Source organism: Pseudopipra pipra, chromosome 3 (assembly GCF_036250125.1).
Source record: "Pseudopipra pipra isolate bDixPip1 chromosome 3, bDixPip1.hap1, whole genome shotgun sequence".
Classification (NCBI taxonomy): domain Eukaryota; kingdom Metazoa; phylum Chordata; class Aves; order Passeriformes; family Pipridae; genus Pseudopipra; species Pseudopipra pipra.
In genome coordinates this window covers 418,048-443,862 of record NC_087551.1, presented here as the reverse complement: position 1 = coordinate 443,862, position 25,815 = coordinate 418,048, and the positions used below count along the sequence as shown (strand labels likewise).

The following is a 25,815-nucleotide window of genomic DNA, read 5'->3' as shown; positions in this document are numbered from 1 at the left end:
CCTGGGTGTACAAACAGCCTATTTCAAGGAACTGACAGGCATAAGGAAATGACAAATAATTGAACCTTGCTACCTTTGCCCTTTTTCTAAGATGTCCAGAAGTAACAGCTCATTAGTGGAATTACTGGAATAGGTGCATTTTGTGAGTGTTTGAATAAAATTAAGACTGGGACAAAGCAAGGGAAGCATTGCTCGGTAACACATGACCTTTCCTACAGTTATTTATCCCCTGATGCTCACCCCGTTTGTGAACAAGGCAGATAATTGCAGAACACGAGCTCAGCAGCTGTACAGACACTGATAACACGGGACAGCACGGTGCTGGAATGATCCCTGCAAATGGGACCCAGGGATTTGTCTCTCCTGTGAGCCCTGCACAGCCAGGGCCCTGCAGGACAGCAGCTCCCTTTCACAGGCAAAGGCAGGATGTGCCCAGGCTCTGCTCCTGATGAGGGTCTTGGGAAGGGCCATCCCTGCCTGCAGCACATCTTCTCAACCCTCTGCTCTCTGCGCCTCTCCCACCCGTCTTCAGTTTTTCTGTCTCCAGGTTATTTCCCTGGGTGAAAAAGTACTTTGCTGGAGGAGACAGAGGGAGGATAACTCACCCCAGTGCCCTCAGAACAGAGGACCTCCTCCTCAGTATCTCTCTGTATCTCATCTCTCTGCTGTGGGGCACTGGGAAGGTGACTTTCAATTAGACCTGGGCAACTCCTGTCCTTTTATCTCAAGACTGAGTAGGGAAGTGCATGGGTACTTCTAGAGGAAACATATATGGGGGGAATCATGCCCTGCTGATTTGCTGGCCAAAAGCTTGTGCCACTGATGGCACAACAGCTCTTGCAGTGCAGAACTGTTTCGGAAGTAGCTTCTCAGTGGTTAGATCTTTATGTGCCCTGTGGAGTTAGTAGTCAGGGCTCCTGCTGCTCTAACTGGTAACAGGCTATTATGTCATCATGGTAATCAGCTGAAATATTTTCATCAAAGCCTTATCAGTGCAGTGATAAGCACGGAGTGCAGTGGCTGATTGGACCTTGGATGGGCAGAGTTGTGCCATGCAAACCGTACGGTGCCATGTTTTAGGCACAGCTGTGTGTGGCTGTTTGTCACCACTGCAGTGCACGAGGAACACGCTGAACAAGAACAAAGTTAATAAAAGGCAGGAGGGGCAGTTCCAGCTTTTTTATTCTCTGTACAAACAGGACTGCCTGGGAGGAGAGCATGGCAGGTACTCAGTGGTACAGTAAGGAAGCTCCGGGCAGGGCTGAGCCCAAGTGCCATTGGGGTAGAGAGCTGTGTGGGAGCAGGGAGGTGACGCTGTCCCGTCGCCCCTGCTGCGGAGCGGTTGCTCTGTAACGGTACGTGTGTCTGCTCCCGGGGGCTTCCCGCCAGCAGGAGCGCGAGGAAATTAAGATGAAAGCTTGTTTTCTGCCTTATTCATAATAAATGCAAAACTCTCCCCTGAAGCACTTGGCATGACTAATGTGCCACATATTCTTGATATCCCAGAGCGGCAGGCGAGTGCTTCTGCCAGACGGGTGCTCGCAGCACACCTTGGGCCACGTGCTGCCGAACGGCCGAACGGCGTCGGGAGCCAAGAGCCGGCGCCGGTGCGGGGCTCCACACAGACAGTGTGAGCTGGAGCCTTTTGCCTCAGGGCACCTTCAGTATGGCTTTGCTCTTACACTGCTTGATTTCCACAGAGATGCTTTGAAACCGTGTGAAACGTGTTTCTGTTGTTGTGTCGCACTTTTCTCTTTAAAGCAATTAATGGCGACCGTCTGCGAGGGGACCAGTGCGCTGTGCCGTGTGCTCTGTGGGATCTGCAGCCCATCTCCATCAGTCAGCACTGAGGTTCTTTTGTAATGCTGTGCAGAGACCCAGGCCCTGCTGCGGGGAGGGAGGTGGCAGAGCTCCAGGCACGGTGCTGCGGCACAAACTAGGAACCCGTACCTGTCGTTTTCAGGGAGAGCTGTGTCTCTTGCACACCAGAGTGTCCTGGGCTCCAGCCATCCCCCTCAAGCCCCCCAGCACAGAGGGCTGCCTGTCTGTGTGATTCTGCTTGGAGAGGTGGCAGAACAGCAGAAAATTATGCCATGGAGAGGATGAGCTCTTGGTTTTGGCAGGAGAGGATCATCTGCGTGTTTTGGATAAGGAGGAGGAACAGCAGCCCTGGCACAGGCCGGCCCTGCTCCGCTGAGGGAGCGCGTGGAGCCCTGGCTCCGCCGGCTGCAGCACGGACAGATGGCCGTGGCGGGGGCTGCAGAGGGGGCCCGGTGCCCACAGACCCGCCGGTGGCACAGCCTCGGCTCACGCGTGTCTCACGTGTTACATGGGCCCTTTTAAGATATGCATCACTGCAAAGTTTGCATCTCAGATGCCTTGGTTTATAAAAAGCACATAAGTCTGCGGTTGCTGACAGGTAAAATTTAATTGCACCTGTTCAATGAAGGATACACGTTACTAAAATTCCCCCAAAAGTTCTCAGTGAAATTCATGCGGCAGTGACGGTCACTAGACCGTAAACGATGGTGAGCCCAGTCAAGCAGATTGAGTTTCGTACTGAAGTTGCCTTGCACCACATTTTAAAAGCACAGTAACTCCATCCTGTGCAGAGCTGGGGAGGACAATTAGGTGCAGAAAGGTCATCTGCCAACACATCTCTGTTAACCTCAGTTTTATGGTCCCGGCTTTATTCTGCTTTGGTAAGTCCCAAACATTTTTGTTCTCGTTTGTTTTCCGCACTGCTGTCACAGTGTCAGCAGCAAACCCCTTTTTGTGGAACCATCTTTGGTCCCTGTGATACAAGTCAGGAGGAAACTGAAATAGGTGTTTCTTGCACTGAACAGTAAGTTCAAAGATTTTCTGCAAGTCTCTCTAGTTGGATGGAAGAAGGATTTGGCACGTGGACATGTAGACAGCCTTGATGTCTGATGGGCTGGAAAGAGCTGTCTACCTCTATACTTTCAGCTTCTCCACTGGCCAGATGCCCTGAAAGCCCTTCTCCGGGTGGGATGCACATCACAGATGGGAGTTGCAGTAGGCCCATGCCAGCAGTCCGCATTAACAGCCTCAACAGCCCCTCAGGAGCCGGAGGAACAGGCGTTGGAGCGTGTGCTCTCCGTGCACCCCAACGAGTGGGTGCCAGTCCTGGGACTGGTGCCCCGTGGTGTTGGCACGAACCACGGGCCGTGGAGAGCAGCCAGTCAGTTCTCCCCTTGCCTGTCCACAAGCCCACAAACACTTTTGTCTTTTATTTCTGCATCAGCAGAATGCACCGTTGTTTCTATATGTTGGTGAGAGTATATGAATGCTGCCAAAATGTTTTTATTTTCAAATAAGATGAAAATGGAGAAGGACTTGCTGGCCATTGCCATCGGCAGGGATGGGGCCCTGAGAGTTTTGCTTGAGGTCAGCACAGAGTTATGGTTCATAAGTAAAAGTTTTACATTTTCAGGATCTGCTATTGACAAATAATCACTTTCTCTATTCCCTGTTTGTAAACAGGCAGTTAGTTGTGGTTTAATGTCCTGTGTGTGCAGAGAAGGAAACGTTGGCCAAATCCTGCCCCCAGGATGGTTCAGATCACCCGCAGGACCCAGATGACAAGGACTTTGAAGGGTTTTCAAAGTCTTTATGATTTAAACCGTGTGTCTGAAACTGGCTCTGTGCTGTAGAGGTTAAATGTGGAGGGGTGATGCTGGTAGGTGAGAGCTGAGTGCTGGCTGGTACCTGCCTCTCCAGTGAATTTACAAATTTCTGCCTTTTGCCTCCTTTTGCGTTCTCCATCTGGAAGGTCCTGTGTGTTTCACCACAGAACTTTGCAGGTCATCCTGCTGCTGCAATGAGGTGTTGTGGTTTATTGAAAATAGGTAATGTTCACATTTTAATGTGTTGGAGTTTTTTTCCAAACAGCTTTCATTGCGTGGTTGAAATGTTAAAATAATTGATATACTGATAAAATACTTCTAAAAGCTCATAATATTCAAATGCTGAGATTTCATTGCTGTATTCAAATAGGAGGTAAATTCCTGCTCTCCACAGTTTTATATACGTTCATGATCAATAAGTCACACCTTGTCATAGCTCTCAATGTTATTATTTCATATGAAATGAAAAAACCTTGTTTGTGCCTGTTTTAAACATTTTGCCCTGGAGTTTTGCCTTGGCAGAAGCAAAATGTAAAATAATGCAGCCGTGGAGGGGTGGGTCAAATTGCCGTACATATTAAAAAAGGAGCTTTTGATCAGCTCCTTCAAGGGGCTGGTATTGACTCCATTTATCTGAAGATCTCAGGGGACGCTCCAAACCTCCAGATAACTGGGGGCTTAGTTAATCAGGGCTGCCAGCTGTCCAGCTTTTCGCCAGGGTAGGGTTCAAGATCACAGCCCATCCTCTGCAGCCCCAGCAGCGGATTTGTGTCCCTGCAGCCCTCGAGCCCTGAGGCTTCTCTAGGAAAGCTGCACTTGGGCCTCCCTCATGGTCCTGCTCAGCCCAGAGCACTGCCCTGAGCTGGGATGGGGGTTTGCAGGTCTGTGGGTTGCATTTTTAAACCAGCAGTTTGTGTGGCACTCCATCTAAACGCAGCTTAGTGTTCAGGGCACCTGCCCAAAGCTCGCAGGAGCCGGGACACAAAGTCCAGGTTAGGAAGAGTCAGTTGTAAGGTGTGTAAGTCAGGGACATTTCGGGGCCAGCTGGTAGGCTGGAGGCACAGCACGTTTATGTGGTGCAGCTCTGACAGAAGTATGGCTCCAGGGATTATTGGGATGGACACGTTCCTGCTGAGGGACAAACAGGAAACTTTTGAGGCTTTTTTTAACAGGATGGAGGTGTTTTTCAGAGGGTTCTTTACAGCTCGTTCATGTACATTCTTAAACTTCAGTAAAATTTTAGTTGGCTTTTTATTTTAGTGAATCCCAGCTTTTCTCCCCAGTCTGTGAATGTACTGAAACAGAGATGGCAGGGAGTTTGATTTTCCTACAGTCACTCAATTCTTTTTTGATTAAGCTGTAAGTAAAAATGAGCACGGGCATCCTGCTCACTGCCCACATGGTGGGAGCTGCCGTGCTGCCTCCTGCTCCAGGGAGCCGGGCAGGGACACAGGGAGCACAGAGCCGAGGCAGGGCTGGGGAGTGGAGCTAGTGTGTGCAGCACTCGGCCTCCCCAGGACCCCCTGCTTTTGGCTTTTTAATCTGCAAGGGGGGCGCTGAACTGGGATCCTCCTCGCGCGCCCCCAGAGCCGCTGTGATCTGCAGGGCTCTCCGGACCTTGGCATCAGCATGGCACACTGTGTTGTTCCTCAGCTGCCTCTCCTGGAGCTGCCCAGCTGTTTGGCCCAGGGGTTTTTCCCAGTCTTTTGTGTGGCGAGGGGCACCGTCCAGCTCATCAATAGGCATTTTCAGGGTGCAGAGCAAACCCGGCCGGCGTGTCCTCGCTGTTTTCCGTGTAGCACTTACCGAGGCGGCGCAGCCCGCGGTGTGCCCGCGGTGGCCGCGCGTGCTGCTGTGTGCGATGTGCGCGGCCGTTCATTGCCCAGCAGGGCATTATCAGGCAGAGCATGAAAAGCCTTTGCCGTCCCCCCCCCGGTTTGCAGCGGCCCACGCGCAGCCCCGGCCGTGAATCGAGAGCTGCCGGCCGGCCCGCAGGCTCAGGTGGTCGCCAGCCCCCGGTGTCGCCGAGCCCTTTCAGCAATTTGTCACGCCTGGGTCTGCTCCCGCTGCGCCAGCACGTGCCAGCTCCGTGTCGGAGGGGCTGTGGGCCAGACGGCCGCGCAGCCCCCGCGTCCCGCTGTTCCCGGCCGGCGCTCGCCCGGCCCGCTCCGCACGGCCCTGGCAACAGCCGAGCGCCGAGGAATCAGCATCTCCATAATGAGAAGTGAATGGCATCCGTCAGTCCCTTTAGAATAGGGCCCAGGCGTGTGCCTCCTCTCCGAGGAAGTTTGGCAGCCTATTCATTAACAAGAGTCATCAGGAGTTCAGCCCATAATGGGGAGGCAGCCCCGCACGCCGCGGGCTGGCGCTGGCGCTGTCAGGAATGTGTTCTCCCGGGCTTCGGGGAAGGGAGGAAAACTGAGCAAATAACGCTGTCAGCAGGTGCAAACGCTGAAATGCTGGCTATTGATTTTCTTTCTCCAGGCTTCCACGGGAAGTTTGTAAGAAGATTTATCACATATCAATCGTCCTCTGCAAGCGTTAAAAGCAAAATTCTTCTTTTCTTTCTCTTTCTTTTGTTGCCACCACGCCTGCAGGAACTTGCATGCAATGAAGATGTGCTTTGCTTATTCCCCTCAAGGTCGACACTCGACCATCGTCTCCTGGCTCTAAGCACTGCTTTAGTCTGATTTTTTTTTTAATACTGTTTCAGAGTGGTTTTGTTAATGTACTGCAAGTTACAAATGGCACTTCAATATTAATTAGTAATGCTTTTCAATTCTAAATACCCTCACCTGCATTCTGTTGTCACTGGTGTTATTCTCCTGCTCCTAATTTCTAAATTCAGCTTGGCCTTTGCTCCCACTGAACAGCCTTGCGGAGCTCGAGTGCATTTCCCCGTAACAGAAGCACAATGAGGCACTGAAAACTTTTGTTTTCACTGAGGAAACGGAGAATGAGATGTCATCCTGGCTCCTGCGAGCCCTAATTCATAAAGTCATACGTGAGGCTCTCCAGCCCATTGTAGATTTGTCCCAAGCGTTATCCTGTTATTGGAAGTGTATGATTCACCTTCTGAGCAGACAGAAGCTGCACACAAAAGGGGAAGATTTGCTTTCTCCGCTGTGAAAGGCTGCCGCAAGCAGGGGTCCTATTAAGACAGCTGGAAAGTTGCTTCAGCTTGTTACGCTTGTAAGTTTTATTGGTGACTGGTTTTTGATTACACATTTGAATGCTGTGTGTTCCAGGTTGCCGAGTTTTAATTAAAAGCCAATAGTCTCCATGTTAGCTCGCTTTGTTGTCTGCATTATGCAGGCCATAATGCATGCAAGTTGTGGGCTGGGTTTGTCCAGTGTCCATCGTTTCTTTGGGATACATAGGGTTGCACCTTCCAGCACCTGCCCTAAATACAATTGTCATGCTTTCAGAATTGTGTTTATTGTGGTTAATTTCTTTTGAGAAGTCCAGTGATCAAATGAATGCGGGGGGGTTGATCCCCTCTGTCCCATAGCTTGTTTTTCCAATCTAGTCACTTTTCTAGTCATTGGAACAGGAATATTGTGTGCCAGGGCTTCCCATAGTGCCCCAGCCCGTCTGTGACGGTGGGTTCTGGTTTGGACAGCTGCGGTCTGGGGGTTTGCTCCTGCCCTCGGCAGCTCCCGAGTCACTGTTTCTGAGCCATGAAGCTCAGAGGTGTTACCCTGAATTTCCAGCCCTGAAGGGTGTCCTCTCCTCACTGCTCCCGTTCAGAACTGCTGGGCAGTTCTGGTCCCCCCGTTCCCTACCCATTGCAGCCTGGTCAGCGTGGATGTGGGGCTGAGGGGCTGGTGCTCAGGGACGCCGTGGGACAGCCTTCAGCTCTGCACACACGTTTCCTTAACGGGGCCACCGCAGCTACGAGGAGAGAGCTCTGTACCTCGAAGCCATCATCCAGAACCACAAAGAGGTGATGACGTTTGAGGATTTTGCCGCTCAGGTCTTTTCTCCCTCTCCCAGCTACTCCCTCGGTGGAACTGGTGAGTCTCTGCACGTTATTCTTCTCTGTAGCCCCAAGAAGCACTTGAGCAGCAGATGTACACCTGTTTTTTGTAGATAAATGCTTGCAAATTTAAGAAGACCATTCTTCCCCTGAATCAACTAATGAATATCAAAAGGAATGATGACATTCATTTTAATTTGTTTTGCATCAGAGCTATTCAGTCTGCTCCTTTCTTCAGCTATCCTGTTAACCCCCGACTCCGGCGAGGTTAATGAACTTTCTTGCAGTGATGGGCTCCAGCTCATTCAGGACTCCGGGTTCTTGCTGAGCTGGGAATATGTTGTTCAAAAGCGAGGCCTGAATTGGGGCTCACTTATCAAAAATAGTTCCTCGCAGGGGAAGCTGCTGCTAATGCTAAATGGGGATTATGCTGCTGAGCTACCAGGGTCAGGGATTAATGCCCAAGAAACGCAGGAACGGGGTGCTGTTAGGGAATCACAGCGGCGGGCGGGATGCGGGCGCGTCCCTTCAATGCAGACAAGCACACTGCAGGCTGCCCTCCAGCACCTGGCCTGGAGCCTCTTTGGGGGCTTTAATGGATGTGTGGATATATGTGTGTGTGGGGGGGGTGTATACACACACATCAGTGCTCATCATTCATCATCCCTCCTGAGAGGTGACAACGCAGTGCCAAACTCTGGGCATTTATTCCTCGTGTGCCCTGTGGAGATTTAGGTTAGTGTGTGGTCAGTGAGGTACCAATCGCTGCCTGGCTGGTTCATTGAGTTTAAGTGAACCTCTTCTGAAAGGGATCTTTTGCTCTGAAATGCAGATTTCTAGTGCCCTCAAGATGTGTTTTTTCCAGCCTCCAGAAAGTATCTCGTCACCGTCACCGAGTGCTGGACTCTCTAACAAAGATTCCTTAATCCATTGTTGACACTCATAGGGTGACACAGGCACTTTCTAATCATTCCCTGCTTCTCTTTTGGATTGCTGAATAGATTATTTCCAACTTGTACAAACGTTGCGGGACATCTGCTCTATTTCTCTTTAGCCCGACTTGTTAGCAGATATCTTCCATCTAAACGAAACATTGAAGGAAGAAATTAAATTTGCTAGAATAAATCACTTAGGAATAAAACCAGCCGTGCAGCATTGTCTAGCGTTCCTGGCTCCGGTCCTGGCGCGCTCGGAGCTTTGTGAGGAGATAAGAGGGCTGTGCGGGCCGGGCAGTGGTGGCCAGGAGCAGCAGGCAGAAGGCTTTGGAGATAAGCGCTGGCAGGAGGGGAGGGAGCCGGGGCCATTTACATAATCGCGCCTCTGCGTCCTGGAGAGGCGTCAGGGAACACGGGATGGATCTATTGATCTCTGCTGAACTGGAATACTAAACAACGCTAGGAAAGCTTATAACTTAAAGCTTTGATTAATGTTTCCTACATTAAAAAGTAGAACAGCTGTGCATTAAATTCTTTTATACACTCTGCCAAAAGTCTGAGACAAAAAAATGGCCCATTTCAATAGGAGCGCAGCGCGTGCCCAGGGTTGGTTGGTAGCACTTGAATCGTTTATCTGTTGACATATCAGCAAATAGAAACGTAGATATATTGATCTATTTTAAATGTTTTGCTCTGTGCATAATTGTGTCTCATTTTCATGTTTTTTAGAGCACGCAGTGCTCTGGTTGTGTACAAATGTGGTCTGACGGGGCAGATCCCTCGGCAGTGCACTCTCTGAAGGCTGGGATATGCTGTGTGTGTGCCAGACCTGGTTAAAGTGTTTCCCAGTAGCTGAGGTTTTCAGAGCACTGTTAAATCATGAGTAGCCTGGATGTGGTTTTATAATTTCATTATTTTAATTGCTTTTAATTGTAAAACCTGCCCCAGTCAGGTCCCAGTTTTTGGACTTCTGAACCTCGGAATTAATTTCTCGCTCATGAACTGGAGGCTGGCCATGACTTCTGGTGTCAGAATCTCTGCTTCAGAGAGTCTCCTCACGTTACCTACTGATTCACCTGCATATTTAGTCAGTGATGAGCAAGGGCAGTGTCAGCCACGGCCATCGGGATGTGTTTTCCATCAGATGCTCCCTGGCAGTTGGAAGGGAGGCTGGATGCAGCCCTGGCAGCTCGGGAGCTGTTTCCCAGCAGGCAGCCTGTGCCACAGGCAGGCAGTCCTGCTCCAGGCATAGACCCGCCTGTCTAACACCTGCAGGAATCACCTGTGTGCTGCTTAGGATGCATGGCATTTTTCTCCATGTAAAAAGGGAATTTCTATTCTGAAATCAGGGAGCAATAAATGAAAAAAAAAATTTCCCTGAGAAGGTAGTCAGGTACTGGCACAGGCTGCCCAGGAAGGTGCTGGAGTCACTGCCTCTAAAGGTGTTCAGAAGGTGTCTGAATGTGGCACTTGGGGACGTGGTTTAGGGGTGATGATGGTGGTGCTGGGTTGGTAGCTGGATTTGATGATCTTGAAGATCTCTCCCAGCCTTGATGATTCTGTGGGATTCATGGAGCTGGCACAGGTGACAAGCCAGCTGGTGCTGCTAACCCTGCCGAGTGTAAACTCCTCAGGTAAATTTAAGATTAATTCTCATCTGATCTGATTCTTAATGCCACTCAAGTGTGGTCCTGTCAGCGCTGCGAATACACGTGTGCAGCAGAAAGGTCAAGGAGTAAGTGTGCTTTTTATTAAAATGAAGCTTGTTCTCAGTAGTCATAAGAAGAAATCAGGACCATTAAATGAATTGAACACGGAGCTCTCGCTGACACACATCACTGGGGTGTTGCTAACCAGGATCTAATGATTTGAACTGCATGTTTTTGCATTTTCTGATGCTGCCCCGGGGGATGCATCCCCCAGACTCAGGTCGGATGTGGGTTTCCTGCCCTGGATTAGTCTGCCTGTCACCAACAGTCTTGTAGGTGCTGCATTTTCTGCAGGAAAATCATCCAGTTGATCTCCTTTGCTGTTTCCAGGCGCGGAGCCTTAAACTCCCTGTGCAGCTCACAGATAGCCCTGGCTATTGCAGGATCACAGAGAGCCCTGGCTATTGCAGGATCACAGAGAGCCCTGGCTATTGCAGGATCACAGAGAGCTCTGGCTATTGCAGGATCACAGAGAGCCCTGGCTATTGCAGGATCACAGAGAGCCCTGGCTATTGCAGGATCACAGAGAGCCCTGGCTATTGCAGGATCACAGAGAGCCCTGGCTATTGCAGGATCACAGAGAGCCCTGGCTATTGCAGGATCACAGAGAGCCCTGGCTATCTTCAGCGCTGAAAGCAGCCGGGTAGGCAGAATGGCCATCCCTGAACTCATTTAGGGGATGTGCAGATTAGGAACAAAAGCTGGGAATACGGCCCTTTGTTGTTAAACTGGTGCATTACATGCTGTATTTTAATTAGGCTGGGTCTGAGAGGCAGCCCAGGAAATCCTCCATAATCCAACACTATTGAATTATTCTCATCCTTTCCCTCTGCAGATTTCTCTCCTTTTAGAGGATGGGCTTTAAGCTGCTGTTCTTGCTCCCTCAGCCAAAACCAGAAAGAGTTATTCAACAAAACACTTGTGTGTTCTTTAAAAAAATGGTGAAGCTGAAGCGGGCACACACAGATAGAGCAGCGCCCCAACTTTGCCTCTGTGGCTCAAAGGGCTGCCTTGGGCTTGGGGGTTTTTTGGTGTAAGATCAGCAGCCAGAAGCGTTGTGTTATCCCTTAGGAAGTGGAAGTGGCCAGGTATTCCAGGGGAACTGCCTAATCATAGCTTGCTCACCATGGGAGGATTCTGTATGAGGGGTTTGTGCTGGCAGGGCAGGTTTCTGTTTGAAGGGAGCCCCGGAGCTGCAGCGCTGCCGTTGGCACTCCAGGGGTTAATGGGAACGGGCACACTTGACTGCTGAGAGGACTGATCTAATCACTGCCATATCCAAGTGCATCTGTTCACCATGAGGTCATTCTTGTGCATGCTAATGACTTGGAAAATAAAGCACAATGCTCAACGTTATCAGGGAGGATATAGTGTAAATCTTGGCTTTTTTAGTTGCTAATGGATATTGTGGAATGGGCAGGCAAAGCATCCCGGATTCTTGTGTTCCAGCTTAATGTTTTTAAAGCATCCTTTTCAGTGGAGTGTCAGGAAAACTGTGCTGGAAAACTCAGACATGTGGTATCTGTTGATAAATGGATTCTTTAATGAATATTATGGCATTGCCCAGGAGCAACACTTGAGTTGAGGAACTATAGAGGTTTTCAGCATTCCCTGGTTTTAAAGCCTCGGGAGCCTGCCTGCTGATTTACATAAAACCGAGATTTTGCAGGCTTTTTGTTGTAAAGGTGACACATGCTTTTCTTTTGTCTCCAGACTTTTACATGCATAAAGTTCCTGTACTACAAGGAACCAGATCTGGTTTATTTTAAACCGATTTTTGGTCAGTGCTGAGCTTTATCTTTCCCACTTTAAAGCGAAAGGAATATTTCAATTTGACATCTAGATTTAAAATGTATTTTTGACAGAAACAAAAACAAACCCAGAGTAACTATTGCATTAACCAGACTGATGCTCCCTTGTAACGATGAGCCAGGATTCCTTTTGCTTTGGTGTGGTTTTTCTGGTTTTGTTTTTTACTTCTTTGGTTTTTTTGTGCTTTTATCTTTTTCCTTGAAAAAAGGTGTTTTCCTTGTAGGGTGTTTTGTCAGATCTGTGTACAGGTGGAACAAAAGTCTCTCTGGGTTCTGCATATATAATATTTCTGCCTGTTTTGGGGAATAGTAAAAAAACACACATCTGAAAGGGAGTAGCTGTGCCACGATACCCCAGCACGTGCGGCATGTGCCGAGGTCAGATCTGATCCGTGTGTCAGTGTTGCCTGAAACGGAACAATTAATTTCTAGTACCTGGGACTCAGGAAATTCCCGACTGTCCTGGCTGCTCGGAGCCATGGCTCAGCTACTGCCGCCAGGAGAGGAGGCAGCGCTGGCACTGTCTGCCAGGGGCAGCTGTGGGCTCCATCCTCCGTGCCCAGCCCTCCCTGGTCTGGGACGGGTCCCTCCGATGTGGGAGGAAGGACAGGGAGTTGAGTCGTTAGCACGGAGCCCGTGCTCAGCAGGTGAGATGGAACTCGGGTGCTGCCGTGGTGGAGGTTGTCCAGGCAGTGAACAAAGAGGAAAAGCTGAGGGAGGTGGAGCAGGGGAGCCAGAAGAGTTACCACAGGAGGCAGGATTTGGCTTTCTCTTCTCCTCCTTCCCTGTGAGTATTCAGGAGGAGGTGCAGGGACCTGTCTGGCTTTCCCTCTCTGTTTAATCCAGGTAGCTCCACATCCTGAGCAGACTGGAGCCTCTGTCCCAGCCACTGCTGGGCTGCCCTCGGGGGCAGATTTGGGAGCTGCTCCTTGCCCCTGTGCTCTCTGTTACCAGTGTTCCCTCCATGGCTTTCCTTCCTCCACAGAGCTGCCACCTTAGTGTCCCTGTGAGGGGCAGGAATGGTCTGGCATTAAACAGAGCAGTGTCACAGTTACCACGAATTGTTGGGGCAGCAGCTCTGTCCCCCCGTAGCTCCTGTGGCTGAACAGGCCTGGCTCCGGAGGGTCTGGATCCCTGCAGAGCCCTAGGGAAGTTGCATCCCTCCTTTGCAGCTCCCTGCAAAGCAGCGGCCGCCTGCTCTGGGCACAGGGGTCATTCTCCCTGTGCCGACCTGTCCCCGAGGCAGGGCAGGTGCTGGAGCTGCTTCTCCCTCAAGCCTGGCGTTCCCTCGGGATCTCCAGCAGGGAAGGGGCACATTAGGGCTCTCAGCCTGGGCCCCTGCCTTTTCCATGTAATTGATTGGCTCAGAGGGAGCTCCCCCAGCTACGATCTCCGGGAGAGGAGGCAGAGAGAGAGGGTTTCTCCAAGCAATCAGTGCTGGGATGGGAGAAAATATGAGCTTGACAGGCCCATCTCTCCTGCCGGGTGACAGCTCCAGCTGCTCGAGCTGTCAGCTCAGAGAAGGCTCCGGGCAATGTGGCCCCTTTGCATTTTCCCTCTGCACTGAGGCACCGGCTCGGTGGCCATGGAGAGCCAGAGCAGAGCTGGAGCAGAGCTGTCCTGTGGCCGTGGGCCAGGGGCTTGGGCTGCCCCACCTGTGACACCCCCAAAACCCCCAACGCTCCCCCTGGCTGAAGTTGAGGCCAATCCGTGCAGAACTAATTAGCGGCTGCTCCAAGTCCTGACTAAGTGAACTTCGATGTGTACATTTAGGGTTTATTTCCAAATCCCTCAAACCGTCAAGGCTGGGCCTGTGACAGTGCCAGGCACTCCCTCCTGGAAACTGTGAATGCTGTTTTAGGGGTGATTCTGCCCCTGATTAACCTGTAGTTTGAGATTCTCTTACTGCTTCACTTAGAGCTTTCCAAGGCACTGCAGGATGTGTTTGATTAGCACAGCCACTGCTTCAGTTATCGATGATTTCTTCCACGCAGGCTCAGGATGCTGCTTACAGTGTACTTTGAGCCTGTTCTTGGAAGTGGGAAGCAGGAACACCGGGCAGATTTACTACAGTGATTCTCTCTGGAATTTTCTGACCTTCACATTTACTAGGAAGGAAAACAAAGATTTCCAGAGCCCTGTCCTGGTTGACAGGTTAATGGGGGGCTGGAACAGGTCACAGCCCGTGTGACAACTTCATGGGTCTTCTCAAATACAAGGCTTTGGGATCCTTACAGGTCATGGAGACCCACCCTTGCTTTCAGAGGTGTTCAGCTACTTCAGGAGAGAAATGGCTGAAAGGTCATTCCTAGAGCACCTACCCTGGCAAGGCAGGGCATGAGAAATGAGGTTTGTTCTCTCTGGTGGATTTGAGATGCAATAAGCCATTTCTCTCTAGTTTCCCACAAAACAATTTCATTTAAAGTGTGTTTTTATCTATATTCCTAACTCTATTTCTAATCCCCTCCTGCAAAGAACTTATTTTAAAATCTTAAGCCTCCCTCACCAGGCCTCACCTGTAAGAGGCTCTACACTGCTCATTTCCTGGGGTTTTAACCTGCCTGCAGTGTCCCAGTGGTTTAGGTCTCTGTGAAGCCTCAAATCTTACACAGTTTGAAATGGTGTGACCAGCAATGGTGCTGGAGGTGGAGCCGAGGCAGCTGCACCCACCGTCCCATGGCAGCTCGTTTGGCAAAAGCTGAAGTGCAATGGTTATTCATTCCCATTTTTGCCAGCATTCCCTCCCTTGACTGTTTCAATCCACAGACCCGAGAAGGAAGCGTGTGGGTCCCCGAGGGCTGAGGGGAACTCTCCTTCCTGAGCTGCCCTTCTGCTGGTGCCCAGCGTGTGCCGGTGTGTGCCGTGCCAGGCTGCCGTTGGCGCAGCGGGTCCCGGGTGTGCTGCTCCTGCACTGACACGGTTTTGTGTTCTCTCCCTTTAGATTAGAGTGTGTAACGCTCTCGTTAATGGCCGCAGGTAAGAGCGACGCTTCCCGCAGGCCCCTCTGCTGCTGCCGCTGTGCTTCACCTCTAACAGCTCTCCTCCTCCTCCTCCTCTTCCTCCTCTGCTCAGCGTGCGGCCGTGGTGGCTCTGGGCCCTCGGGGTCTGTCTCTGGCTGTCCCTGCCCGCTCTGGCTCTGCGCGCCCCGAGCCCCGCGTGGTCCCCACTGCCCCGGCGGCTGCTGCCGGGCACAGGGACACGGGCACTGAGGGAAGGGCCTGGTGGTGTGTGTGACCAGGGATGGGACAGCACGGGCACTGAGCCAGGAGCCACGCTGGCCACTGTCCCCAGTGCCCACAGAGCTGTGTGGGGCTGCCCCTGCCACCATGTTCACCCGTGCGACAGGCAGGGAGCAGCTGCCGGGCAGCTTTTTTCCCTCTGTGTAAATTCCACTTGTTTGGATGAGTTCTGAATTTTAAGGGCTCCACTGGTCCATGAGAGTCAGAAACTGGTGTTTGTGGTTTTCTTATCATTTACTATTTTGTATTTACAAGCTGCTGTTTGGTTTTCACTGCTGGTAATTTCACATTGCCCAGGCACACTCCCAAACAAACGACAGTGAGGGAGCAAACACCCTCCTCCATAGCACAGGAGCATCCCAACCCCAACCCACCGCCGACCGTGGGCGCAGCCGAGCGCGCAGAGCCCCCTCTCCGACTCCGCAGCTCCCCTGGCAAGGCGGCCAAGTCATTAGAGCCTGTGCCAGCCAGCCTATGAGGGGAACGGGAGCCTTTCTCCAGGCGGTTGTCACTTGCTCACCGCGCAGCTGCCACCTCCCCATCAGTCCCGGCGCTTTCAGGGAGCTGCAAGGTGGGCTGCAGAGCTCGGGACGTGCCAGAAGGAAGCTGGGACTGTCGGAATGCTCCGGCTCCAAGGCGGATGTGCTGCGGGCGCTCCTGGCCTAGGTGTGCCTGGCCACAGCCCCCCCGCCCCCTTGTCACAGGCATCAGCCATTGTTCAGCCCTCACGTGAGCGTTGCTTCAGCTCGTCCATTTGGGGAAAACAGCACTATTTTGACCATCTGCCATTCTGCCACACTGCAGGAATGTCAAGTACGACACCTCCCTCGCAGCCCTTCCCTCCCCCACACTTTTCTCCCCAGCCAGCAGCACCACAGGTTTTGTTTTTAATCCAAAACTGACAGCTCCGAATTTTTCACAGAAAATGCCTTTACAGGCTAAGTCACATTTTCCACCTTTTTAAAATGTGCTATTTCCCCTCAGTCAGTTGTGTTGAAGTACCAATCTGGTAAGTAATGGCTGTCTTTGAGATGCAGACGGGGGCTGTAGGCTGGCTGAGGGGGCTCACACTTTGGGTTTGGCTGCTGCTGTTGCACTCCTGCTTTGAGTTGCTCAAATAACCCAGAGCTGCTGAAGCAGAACAGGTCACCCCTCGTGTTGAAAGCGCAGCAGAGCCCCCGTGGGTCTTTGTCCTGGGACAGGGGCAGGGCTCATCCTGCCACCGCACTGACTCACGGCCTCATCCCCACCTGTCCAGGAGGGCAAGGCTTGCCCTGCTGACCTGTGCCCGAGGGGCAGCTCAGCCAAGGCCCTGCCCAGGCTTTGGGGTGTTTTGTGCATGTCTGGGAGTCACCCGGGCTAGGAAAGGTGAGGGGAGGATTAAAGAGCCCTGGACTGGCCAGGCACAGGAACTAACAGCAAATAAAGGCACAGGCAGAGAACGGAGCCAGGTGTTGAAATGGAAATAGGTCTGTGCTGCCAAACACAACCATCCCCCTGGAGTTCAGAGGGAGTGGCACCGGCACTGGCCTTTGGTGTGGGCTTAGAGCCTCCCTCCACCCTCCTCACCTGGCTGCAAGGCTGTTCTTCCCTCCCACCTGTAGGAAAAAACTTGTGTTTACACCTAGGGAGAGAATTGCAACACGGTTTAAAAATACTGTTCCCCAAGGGAGCTGATGAAATGGTGTTCCTCTGGGAAGCGCCTTGGGACAGGTCAGACCCCCAGCAGCAGGAGCAGGGCAGGGTGTGTCCCTGGGAGCAGCTGCACCTGGCTTTGGTCATTTGTGTCTCAGTTAAAGGCCCTGTGTTCACCTGCTCCCACTCAGCCAGCCCCAGCCTCTGGTTGTACTGGCCTATGGGGAATAAATGAGGTGGAACTCCAGGCTGTAGAACAACAAAGTGTAACCCCAGATTACACCCCATAGCCCCCAGGCTCCCAGAGACCCTTCTAGGGTGAGCCACCAGTAATGAGGGTACCTGGTGTCCTGTCACGTAGTGAAATTGGAAGAAATTGTGATTCTTTAGGGTTTTTTTATCAGAGACACCAGACATCTTCCAGGGAGTTTTGTGTGAGTCCTCATGCTGGGGAAGCTCGTTTCCAGCTCCCTGTAACAGACTGAATACACAAGAGCTGCTTAGTGACACACAGCAAAAAACAATTTTATATCACCCACACAGAACTATTGTATGTGGGTTTGCTGGAGCTTCAAGTGAGCAGGATGGGGGTATCCTCCCCCCGTCCCATGGGGCTGCTGCAGCACTGGGAGCCATTGGGGGCTGTGCAGACCCAAAGGGGCTGGTGCCGGGGGCCTCAGCGCTCACCTGGGCACTGAGGCCTGTCACAGCCTGGCTGCTCCTCACTTGTGGGAGCTGGCAAAGAGAAATCCCTGATTTCTCCAGGAAGTGCAGTATATCACAGTTCCTCAGGTGCCTGGCCAAATTCCTCCTGTAAATGTCAGGTTCACCTGAGTGATGCCGAGGAGGAACTGGGAAGAGGGGAGGGGCTGTGCCATGTGGTTATTCCAAGGCACACAGGCTCTTTTGTCCTGACCTGTTTTTTCCCTGCCCGCTCTGTGTTCCAGGCTGCCTCACCACAAGTGCAAGCGCTGACCTCACTGTCACCATCGGCATCGAGCTGGCGGAGCCGCCCTCGCCCACGCTGCCACGTGCCTCCAGGAGCAGAGTCTCCGGGAAGCTCCGCCGCTCCGCCAGCGCCCTCAGCAAGGCTTCCAGCTGAGCTCCGGGACACAGAGCTCCGGCCAGGGGAGCGACACAGCGGGCACTTTGGGGGGAGCTCGTCTGGAAGGGGATGGACGAGGGCTTTGCTCTGTAAAACTGCCGTTCCCTGACCAGGATGTGCCTGGTGATCAGGTGCTGTCACTGGCTGAGCAAGGGCCCCAAGCCCCTGGGCACAGGCGCTGGCACCACAGCTACAGGTCATGAACCAGCACTGAAGCCAGTTATCCAGTGTACCCTTAGAGCATCGCTTTAGTCATTCCATGCAGCACTTACCTGTGCATTAGGGAATTCTGTCTAAATAGAGGTTTTCCTGTGACTAGCCAGGTAGCACATGTTCCCCTTGGGAGCACAGGTGGAAGAGGGAGCAGCTCTCCAGTCTGTACTGTCCCTGCTCTCCCTGTGCTGTCCCACTGCAGGAGCACTGTGGCCCCTCCATGGCATGTGACGGCTGCACACTGAACCACTCCCTAGAACACAAAAGCCACACTCCTGCCACGACCCTCCCCAGCACGGAGTGAAGAGCTGGGTAACCCCTTCACTGTGTCCCAGCAGGGCAGCAGGCTGTGACCCACCTCTAGCCAGAGGACAGCACATCTGAAGGCTTTTGAGGACGTGCAGTGTCCTCCTGGCACCTGGTGTAGTGAGCAGAGCTCATGTTGTCAGTAGGTGATGTGTTTCGGTCTCCACGTGTGGTAGGTTTCTAGGGGTGACAATTTTTGTAGGTAAATCCCCAGTGTTATAAAAACAACAAAAATCTGAGATCTCACAGCCACAGATCCATGTCCTGCTGGTGTTCGGTCGCTCCTGGATACTCCCACGCACACCTCCCAGTGGAATGGGAGTTGCTTTAAGTGAAGGGATTCCATTTTTGGGAAATGCCCCACTGGGCATTTGTTTTTGCACTTGTACCTGGTGTTACGTCTGTCTGTCCGTCTGCCAGCCCGGGACCCCGCCGTGCACGCAGGATGCTGTTCCAGCCACAGCCAGTGGTGCCCAGGTGGCTCCATGCTCCGCTGTGGGATCTGTGCCCAGGCCCCAGTGCCCCGGGAGCAGGAGCCAGAACCAGTGGAGCTGACAGGAACCCACCCAGCACAGCTGCGGGAAGGAGCCTCTGTCACTCAGGGCTTGGATGGCTGGTTTGATTTTCTGCCTCACATTTGGGTTTTGCTTTCTACTGTTTTTGTGTTGTTGAAGGAACTTAGAAAATAAAAGGTGTATTTTAATTTATTTTACTTTCAGGGCTGGACAGGCAGGGCTGTCTGACCCCTAGTTATCCAATAGCTGGTCTGAAACAATTTCAAAGGCATCCTTCTGAGTAAGGAGCCATTTCTTGTTAGAGCAATATGCATCTCTAATTCAGGGAGAAATTAAAACACTGATGAAATAGTGTTTTCCTGATGTCAAAAGCCTATTAATTTGTATAAACTCAGCTGTGGTTTTGCACCCTGATGTGGATGACAAAGCTGCTCTGTTGCTCCTCACAAACTTAATAAATCTTTGCTCACAATAAATGTCCCCACAGCGCAATAGAAGGGCGTACCTGGGTGGTGGGTGGGAGGTGTTGGGTCCGGTCTGGCGCTCAGCTCTGCCTCCAGGGAGGGGGTGGTGGCTCTCGACCCTGCCGCTGCTGAGTGGAGCTGCCTGGGCCCGTGGGTGTGCAGGGCTGGCTCACACGTGTGGAGCTGCCCGGGCCCGTGGGTGTGCAGGGCTGGCTCACACGTGTGGAGCTGCCCGGGCCCGTGGGTGTGCAGGGCTGGCTCACAGGAGCAGGAAGGGTCACTGCAGGACACGGCGCGGTGACGGTGGCACCGGCACAAACTCTGCCGTCCCTCAGCACTGAGGCCGTGGCTGCAGGACCGGCTGCCCGGTGTGGAACCAGCAACGGCGTTTCCAGGCTCGAGTGCTCGTGGGGTGTTCGTGCCACACCGTGACTGACGCGGGCACTGGACACCGTCACACCCCCGCTCACCCCACAGGGCCCCACCAGCAGCAGTGCCGTTTGCCACCCCTGCAGGGTGGGCACCTCCTGCCAGCCTGGCCCTTCCCACGGCGCTGAGGGGGCTCAGTGGTTGCTGAGCACAATGATCGACCCTCAGGGACCCTCGGAGGCCACTGTCCATTACCTGTTTCCTTGCAATCCCCTGTGGCCCAGCCACGTGCATCAGCATTAAAAACAAGATGTTTCTAATGGTGATTTTCTATTCTATTGAGATATTCCTTAAGGAAATGCAGGGGGCTGCACATGCAGTGTCAGAAAAGACACTTGGAACTCTCTGTTCCTTTGCTGAAGAGAGACAACAAAGTTCTCTCCTCAATTGCTTTCAGGTGCTCTCGTCAGAAATGGAGAGTCACTGCAGCTGGCTCCAGATGAGGCAGAGTGCAGAAATAACTGTCCTTGGGAACACGGCTTCCACCCACCTTTGCTGAGGAGGATCCCTGTCCCAGGCCCAGCACCTGCCACCCTCCTGTGGAACTGGAGAGGAGGCGGGAGCCGGACACGGGGTCACAGTGCTCAGTCACTGCACTGGCACCCCTGGGCCGGGCGGTGCCTGTGCACCCCAGGATGGGCTGGCACAGCCGTGGGACCCATCCCCTGTCCCAGGCGGGCACAGGGCGGGCACGGAGCCAGCCCAGCACAGCACAGGGCAGGAATATGGGGCCAAGGCACCCCCAGCCCCACCAGCTGCAGCAGCAGGCACAAAAATGATGTTAATAATAATTATGAAAATAAAAAATAAAATAATATATAACTAGTTTATACTTACTGTGGGATTGCAAAATGGTTTGGGTGGGAAGGGACCTTAAAGCCCATTCCACTCCACTCCCTGCCATGGGCAGGGACACCTTCCACCAGGTTGCTTCAACCTGGCCTTGGACACTTGTAGGGATGGGGCAGCCAGAGCTTCTCCGGGCAACCTGTGCCAGGGCACCTCCCCATCCTTGCAGCCAAGAATTTCCTCACAATATCCCATCTAAATCCACTCTTTTCCAGCCTTAGGAGGATGCCTACCATGTTCATGTGTATTATCTTATTTCTACATCTGTTAATGTGCTCTCTCTCTATATAACATATTATGTATCTCATGATCTATATGTTATGTGCTATAGTATGTTTAATTATATATCTAACATTTTACATTGTGTATGTCTATATGTTTAAACTGGATAGTGTATATATTATAGCTACCAAATACACACAGATACAGTGTGTATATGTTATTACATTAAGCATAATACATGCAATCTATAATCTATAATCTTCGTATAATACAAGTTATGTAATGTGATATGCATTATATAACATACAATGTATTATACCATATATGCACTATATATTTTATCTTATTAAGACTTGTTTTAGAATATTGATATTCAATATAAATGTAACAATTTTATCAAACTAGGGGGTTAAGGTTACGTATATACGACATATTACATATACATTATATATGCATATATCTATATATGCACACATCCCTGGCATATAATGTAGCTCTATGTACACAGCACTACATAAACTACAACATTACTATACGAACCGTAACATTGTGTGCATATAGATGTACATTCTAAATACCAGCATACTGCATAAGAAAATTGTGTAAATCACATCAGCAACATGTGAATCCTATATAACACTCCATAAAGAACGTGTAAGATAATACACGATACAATATTTTGCACACATATAATGTGCATCACGGAATATTCAATGCACTATGTACATACAATAAATAATACTATTTTAGGTCATGTCTGACATGCAGGTATGGTGCATATGCCAGCTGTGCATATGTGTGTGCACCTGCACACCCCCGTGCACTGTGCACTGTGCAGTGCACTCTGTCCTCCACAGCACACAGCCCGTGGCTGCAGAGCTCAGAAAGCATTCTGTAAGACAGTGGTGTTTCACTACAGCAACACTGGCAACGTATCACTAATTATCTGTAATGCATATATGATATTATGTACTGGACATAATGTTTTCTAATATGCATTGTCTAATAGACAACATAAACCAGACATTATATATCAGTATATGTTGTATAATATAATATGCATTGATATAATGTGTGTAATATACACTGGACTACATATTCTGAAGTATACCTTTATAGATTATAGGATATACTGCTATAAAAGGAGTATATTATTTATATTTACTTTATCACAGAATCTCTGATTCTGAAGGGACCTTAAAGCCCATCTTGTTCCACTCCCTTGCCATGGGCAGGGACACCTTCTGCTAGACCTGGTTGCTCCAAGCCCCATCCAACCTGGCCCGGAACATTTCCATGGATGGGGCAAAGGTAAAATATAATGTATTGTATGTAATAAATTCTGAATTTCTTCTGTGTGCATATAACTAAACAAAAACCTCCTAGCTCAGCCCCCCAGCTGTACAGCATTTTCCTCACATTTGTCTTTGCACTGGTGTTGCAATACAGGCAATTTAGTAAGAAAAACTGTAAAATGAGATAATAAAACAACACCGTGGTCCTGTACCCTGAGGAAGCAGAACCTGTTCTGATCTGCAGCCAAGCCACGTCCCTTCTCTTCCCTGGCCCTGGCCCAGCACCCCCTGCAGCACCGGCAGAGCCTCTGCTCTGGTTTAAATCCTCCCTGTCAGTCACCTTCCCTGGGCCCTAAAAAAGGCTGGCAAGCCTCGGTCGGGCGTGGGAATGGGCCAGGCTGTACGTACCCTCACCTTCAGAGCTGCAAAGGGGCTTTATTGGTGCCTGAAAAGAGCCATTCTTTTCCAAGAGGAACAGGGGATTTAACCAGCCCTGGCTGTTGGGAATAACATCCCCGTTACCGTGTTGGGAGGGCGTGCTCCGAGGAAGGGTCGCAGCTCCCCACGCCGCCGATGCCGCCGTGCCCAGCTCTGCCCAGCCCAGCTCTGCCCAGCCCAGCTCTGCCCAGCCTCGCTGCCTCGCTGCCTGCACGGGGGAGAAGGGCACAGTCAGAGCAGCGCCGGCTGTGCCCTGGCCCTGCAGCCCAGCACTTGGATTCAGGAACGGTTTGTAAGGACCAAGCCTGCAGGTGCCCGGAGCCGGTATCACAGGACAGCCTGGCATGTCCATCTCTCTGATTAAGGTACCAAATGTTGCCAGAGGCAGACCTCTGTTATGTGGATTGTAAACTAAATTTAATTAAGACCATTTAAAGCCCTGATGAGGCTTTTTATCTGCATGGAAGGATCTGAGGTGTTTAAATGCAATATGCAGGACGCACCCACGTGCCCGGGTCTTTCACCCAAGGGGAGCTCGCCAGGGTACCTCAGGAAGCTCCTGTCCCATCCAGCCCAAAGCACCAACACCCCCACAGCACCCCATGGCACCTGCTGGCACCACATGCCCTGCAGCGAATGGGCAGAAACACCTGTGACTCCATGAGCCATTTCCCAGCTCATTAATGGCGACGCATGTTTTTAAACATTTTGTGTGAGGAAGAGGTTTGAAGCCCAAGGCAAAAGCCCAACCCTGTCTTGTTTCTGGGCTTGCCTCAAACCCCTGGACACCTCCCAACCGCCCACCCAAGAAACAGACAGGGAGGTGCAAGGCAGGACCCCTCAAAACCTTGGGTCGTGCCCAGCTATGTGTCCCAGGGAGTCCTTCGCAATGCAGCTGACGGATGCCCCACTGCGCTGATGGCTGTGAGGGACTGGGGCGTTGGGTCCAAAAATTGCTAAAATCCTACAGTGGACAAGCAGGCTACAGAGGCTCCTCCCCTGCAGGGGGGAGCAGCTCGCCCCAGCTCCTCACCAGCTCCATGCCCATGGGGCAGGGACAGAGTCCATGCTGCATTTCTCAGGACCCTGCAGGTTCCTGTAATTAACCTCCCTGGCTCCTTTCCGTGTGCTCACAATCCATTCCAGACCAGCATTTGGCCCCAGTGTGCTCGGAGAGGGGGAAGGCTCCGGTGGTGTGTGCACCGGGCAGAGCTCTCTGTCCGTTTGCACAGAGTGAGCAACCCACGCACCAGCTGCCTCCACCACCACACATCTGGGGCAAGATCAGTGTTTTCTGTGGTGCCCAAACCTGTTCCTGTTGGAGGCATGGAGAGCCATCAGCAATTGATCTGTTAGCTGACAGCAGGAGGCTTTGTTTGCACAGCACTGGCTGCCCGTGCTGCCGGATGGCGAGGATATGGCACCCACCAGGCCACACCTGCATTCCCAGGAGCTGCCGTGAGCAGCGCTGGGTGAGCTCCAGGTCCTGCCATGGCACTGGGCTCCCAGTGTAGCCACCGAGCTACAGGTGGGCTTAGGGGTCTCGTGGGCACAGAGGAGGAGGCAGAGCTGAGCCCACTAGAGGTCCAGGCCTGCGGGCCTGGGCAGTGGGATGGCACAGGGGAGGAGCTGGTGAGGGGTAGGGACAGACCCCTCCCCAAAATACTGCCCAAGGGAGGCTTGTGTGAGCAGGTGGCTTTGTGACCTGTCGTGGTGGCGCGATGCCCTTCACTATCAGAGGGGCAAGAGACGCAAAATGGTGATGGCTCCCTGTAAAACCCCCCGGGCAGTCGGGGCTCACCCTCACAAGGACCCTCTCCAAAAACCCCCCGGGCAGTCGGGGCTCACCCTCACAAGGACCCGGCAGTGCAGGCAGGGGAGAAGAGCTGCAGACATAAAGGCTCAGTAGCTCTGCCCAGGCTGCTGCAGCCCAGTGACGCCAAAAGCACATTCCACCCTTTTTACAGGATGACTGTGAACGGAGCCATTTCCAAAGTACTCCACTGTCACCTCCCCAACACAGAATCTCCACTGATCACGCTTTCCACTGCAATCCTCAGCAGAAGATATAATACAACTTTGGTGCCAATGGCTACCAAGACAGTTCTACAAACCTGGGAAATTCTTCTGGCCCCAACAAATTTTAACTGATTCCTACGGGGACAGACATGGATTACTTAGATTAGGAAATGGACACCGGTATGAAGCTGTTGGTTTGTGGCCTGCTGGTGCCACAGGCTTCGAGCATGGATTTCATCAGGAACAGTGCTGTGATGGCGTGGATGGAGCTCTGGGGTGAGGATGCACTGGGCATTGCTCTAGAAACAGTGTCCAGTGGCGCAAGAGGACAGCCACGTGTGCTGGCAAAGTCCCCTTGGGGAGCAGAGAGCCCAGCCCACGGACAGCTGCGACACCGTCTGCGACAGCCCAGGATCTGGGGCTTTCTGAGGCCAGGGAAGCCAGGAAAAGCAAAACCACACCTCTTGCCAGGCATGTTTTGCTGCCTGTGTCTCTTGGGCCATGGTCTTTTCTAGTATATCAATCTACAGCTAAAACCACAGCTATGCCGAGGCCTGAAGTCAGCCCTGGCATAACCAAGTTGGTTTCCTAGGAATCAAGACAGCAGGAGTGTACCTGCACTGGTGCTGTTTAGCCTGACTGAACACGAAAAAAAAAAATCTTTCTCTAGAAAGACTTTCTTTCTCTACAAGCTTTGCTATATCAAAAAATACCCAGACAATTCCTGGGAAATTTCCCTACAGGAAGCTCCTTTCCCACAGTGAATCAGCCGAGTCTCAGGCAGGAGCCTTTAGGTGAGAGAAGATGGCAGGAACAGGTTGGAAACCTCTTCCTGTGAGCCAAAGCCTCAAAGGTGTTGCCATCCCAGAGCCGGAGCAGCCCCAAGGCCCATGCTGAGCCCCTGCAGCTGCTCAGCCCTTCACACACCAGTCTGGGAGCAGGGATTTGCTGGGGATGCCAAGCAGAACCACACACCATGGAGTTGGCTCCATGGCTTCTCCTGCT

The 25,815-nt window shown here is 51.9% G+C and overlaps 2 protein-coding genes across 8 annotated transcripts in view; one reads left to right on the top strand and one right to left on the bottom strand.

Moving 5' to 3' along the window:
* Positions 1-19,570, top strand: part of RALGAPA2 (Ral GTPase activating protein catalytic subunit alpha 2) — a 97,313-nt gene extending 77,743 nt beyond the window's left edge. For 4 of the 7 annotated variants that reach the window (XM_064650898.1, XM_064650893.1, XM_064650894.1 and 1 more), the window contains 2 exons: positions 7,542-7,663; positions 17,903-19,570. In XM_064650898.1, coding sequence (XP_064506968.1) covers positions 7,542-7,663; positions 17,903-18,057 — 277 coding nt within the window. In that variant the 3' untranslated portion in view covers positions 18,058-19,570. Of the gene's footprint in view, positions 1-7,541 lie in introns of all 7 variants that reach the window. The other 3 variants (XM_064650897.1, XR_010429551.1, XM_064650895.1) reach the window with 3 other exon arrangements.
* Positions 19,571-22,768: 3,198 nt separating this feature from the next.
* CFAP61 (cilia and flagella associated protein 61) overlaps positions 22,769-25,815 on the bottom strand; it is a 96,198-nt gene continuing 93,151 nt past the window's right edge. Inside the window, exon 27 of the mRNA XM_064650903.1 lies at positions 22,769-22,999. Coding sequence (XP_064506973.1) covers positions 22,872-22,999 — 128 coding nt within the window. The 3' untranslated portion in view covers positions 22,769-22,871. The remainder of the gene's footprint in view (positions 23,000-25,815) is intronic.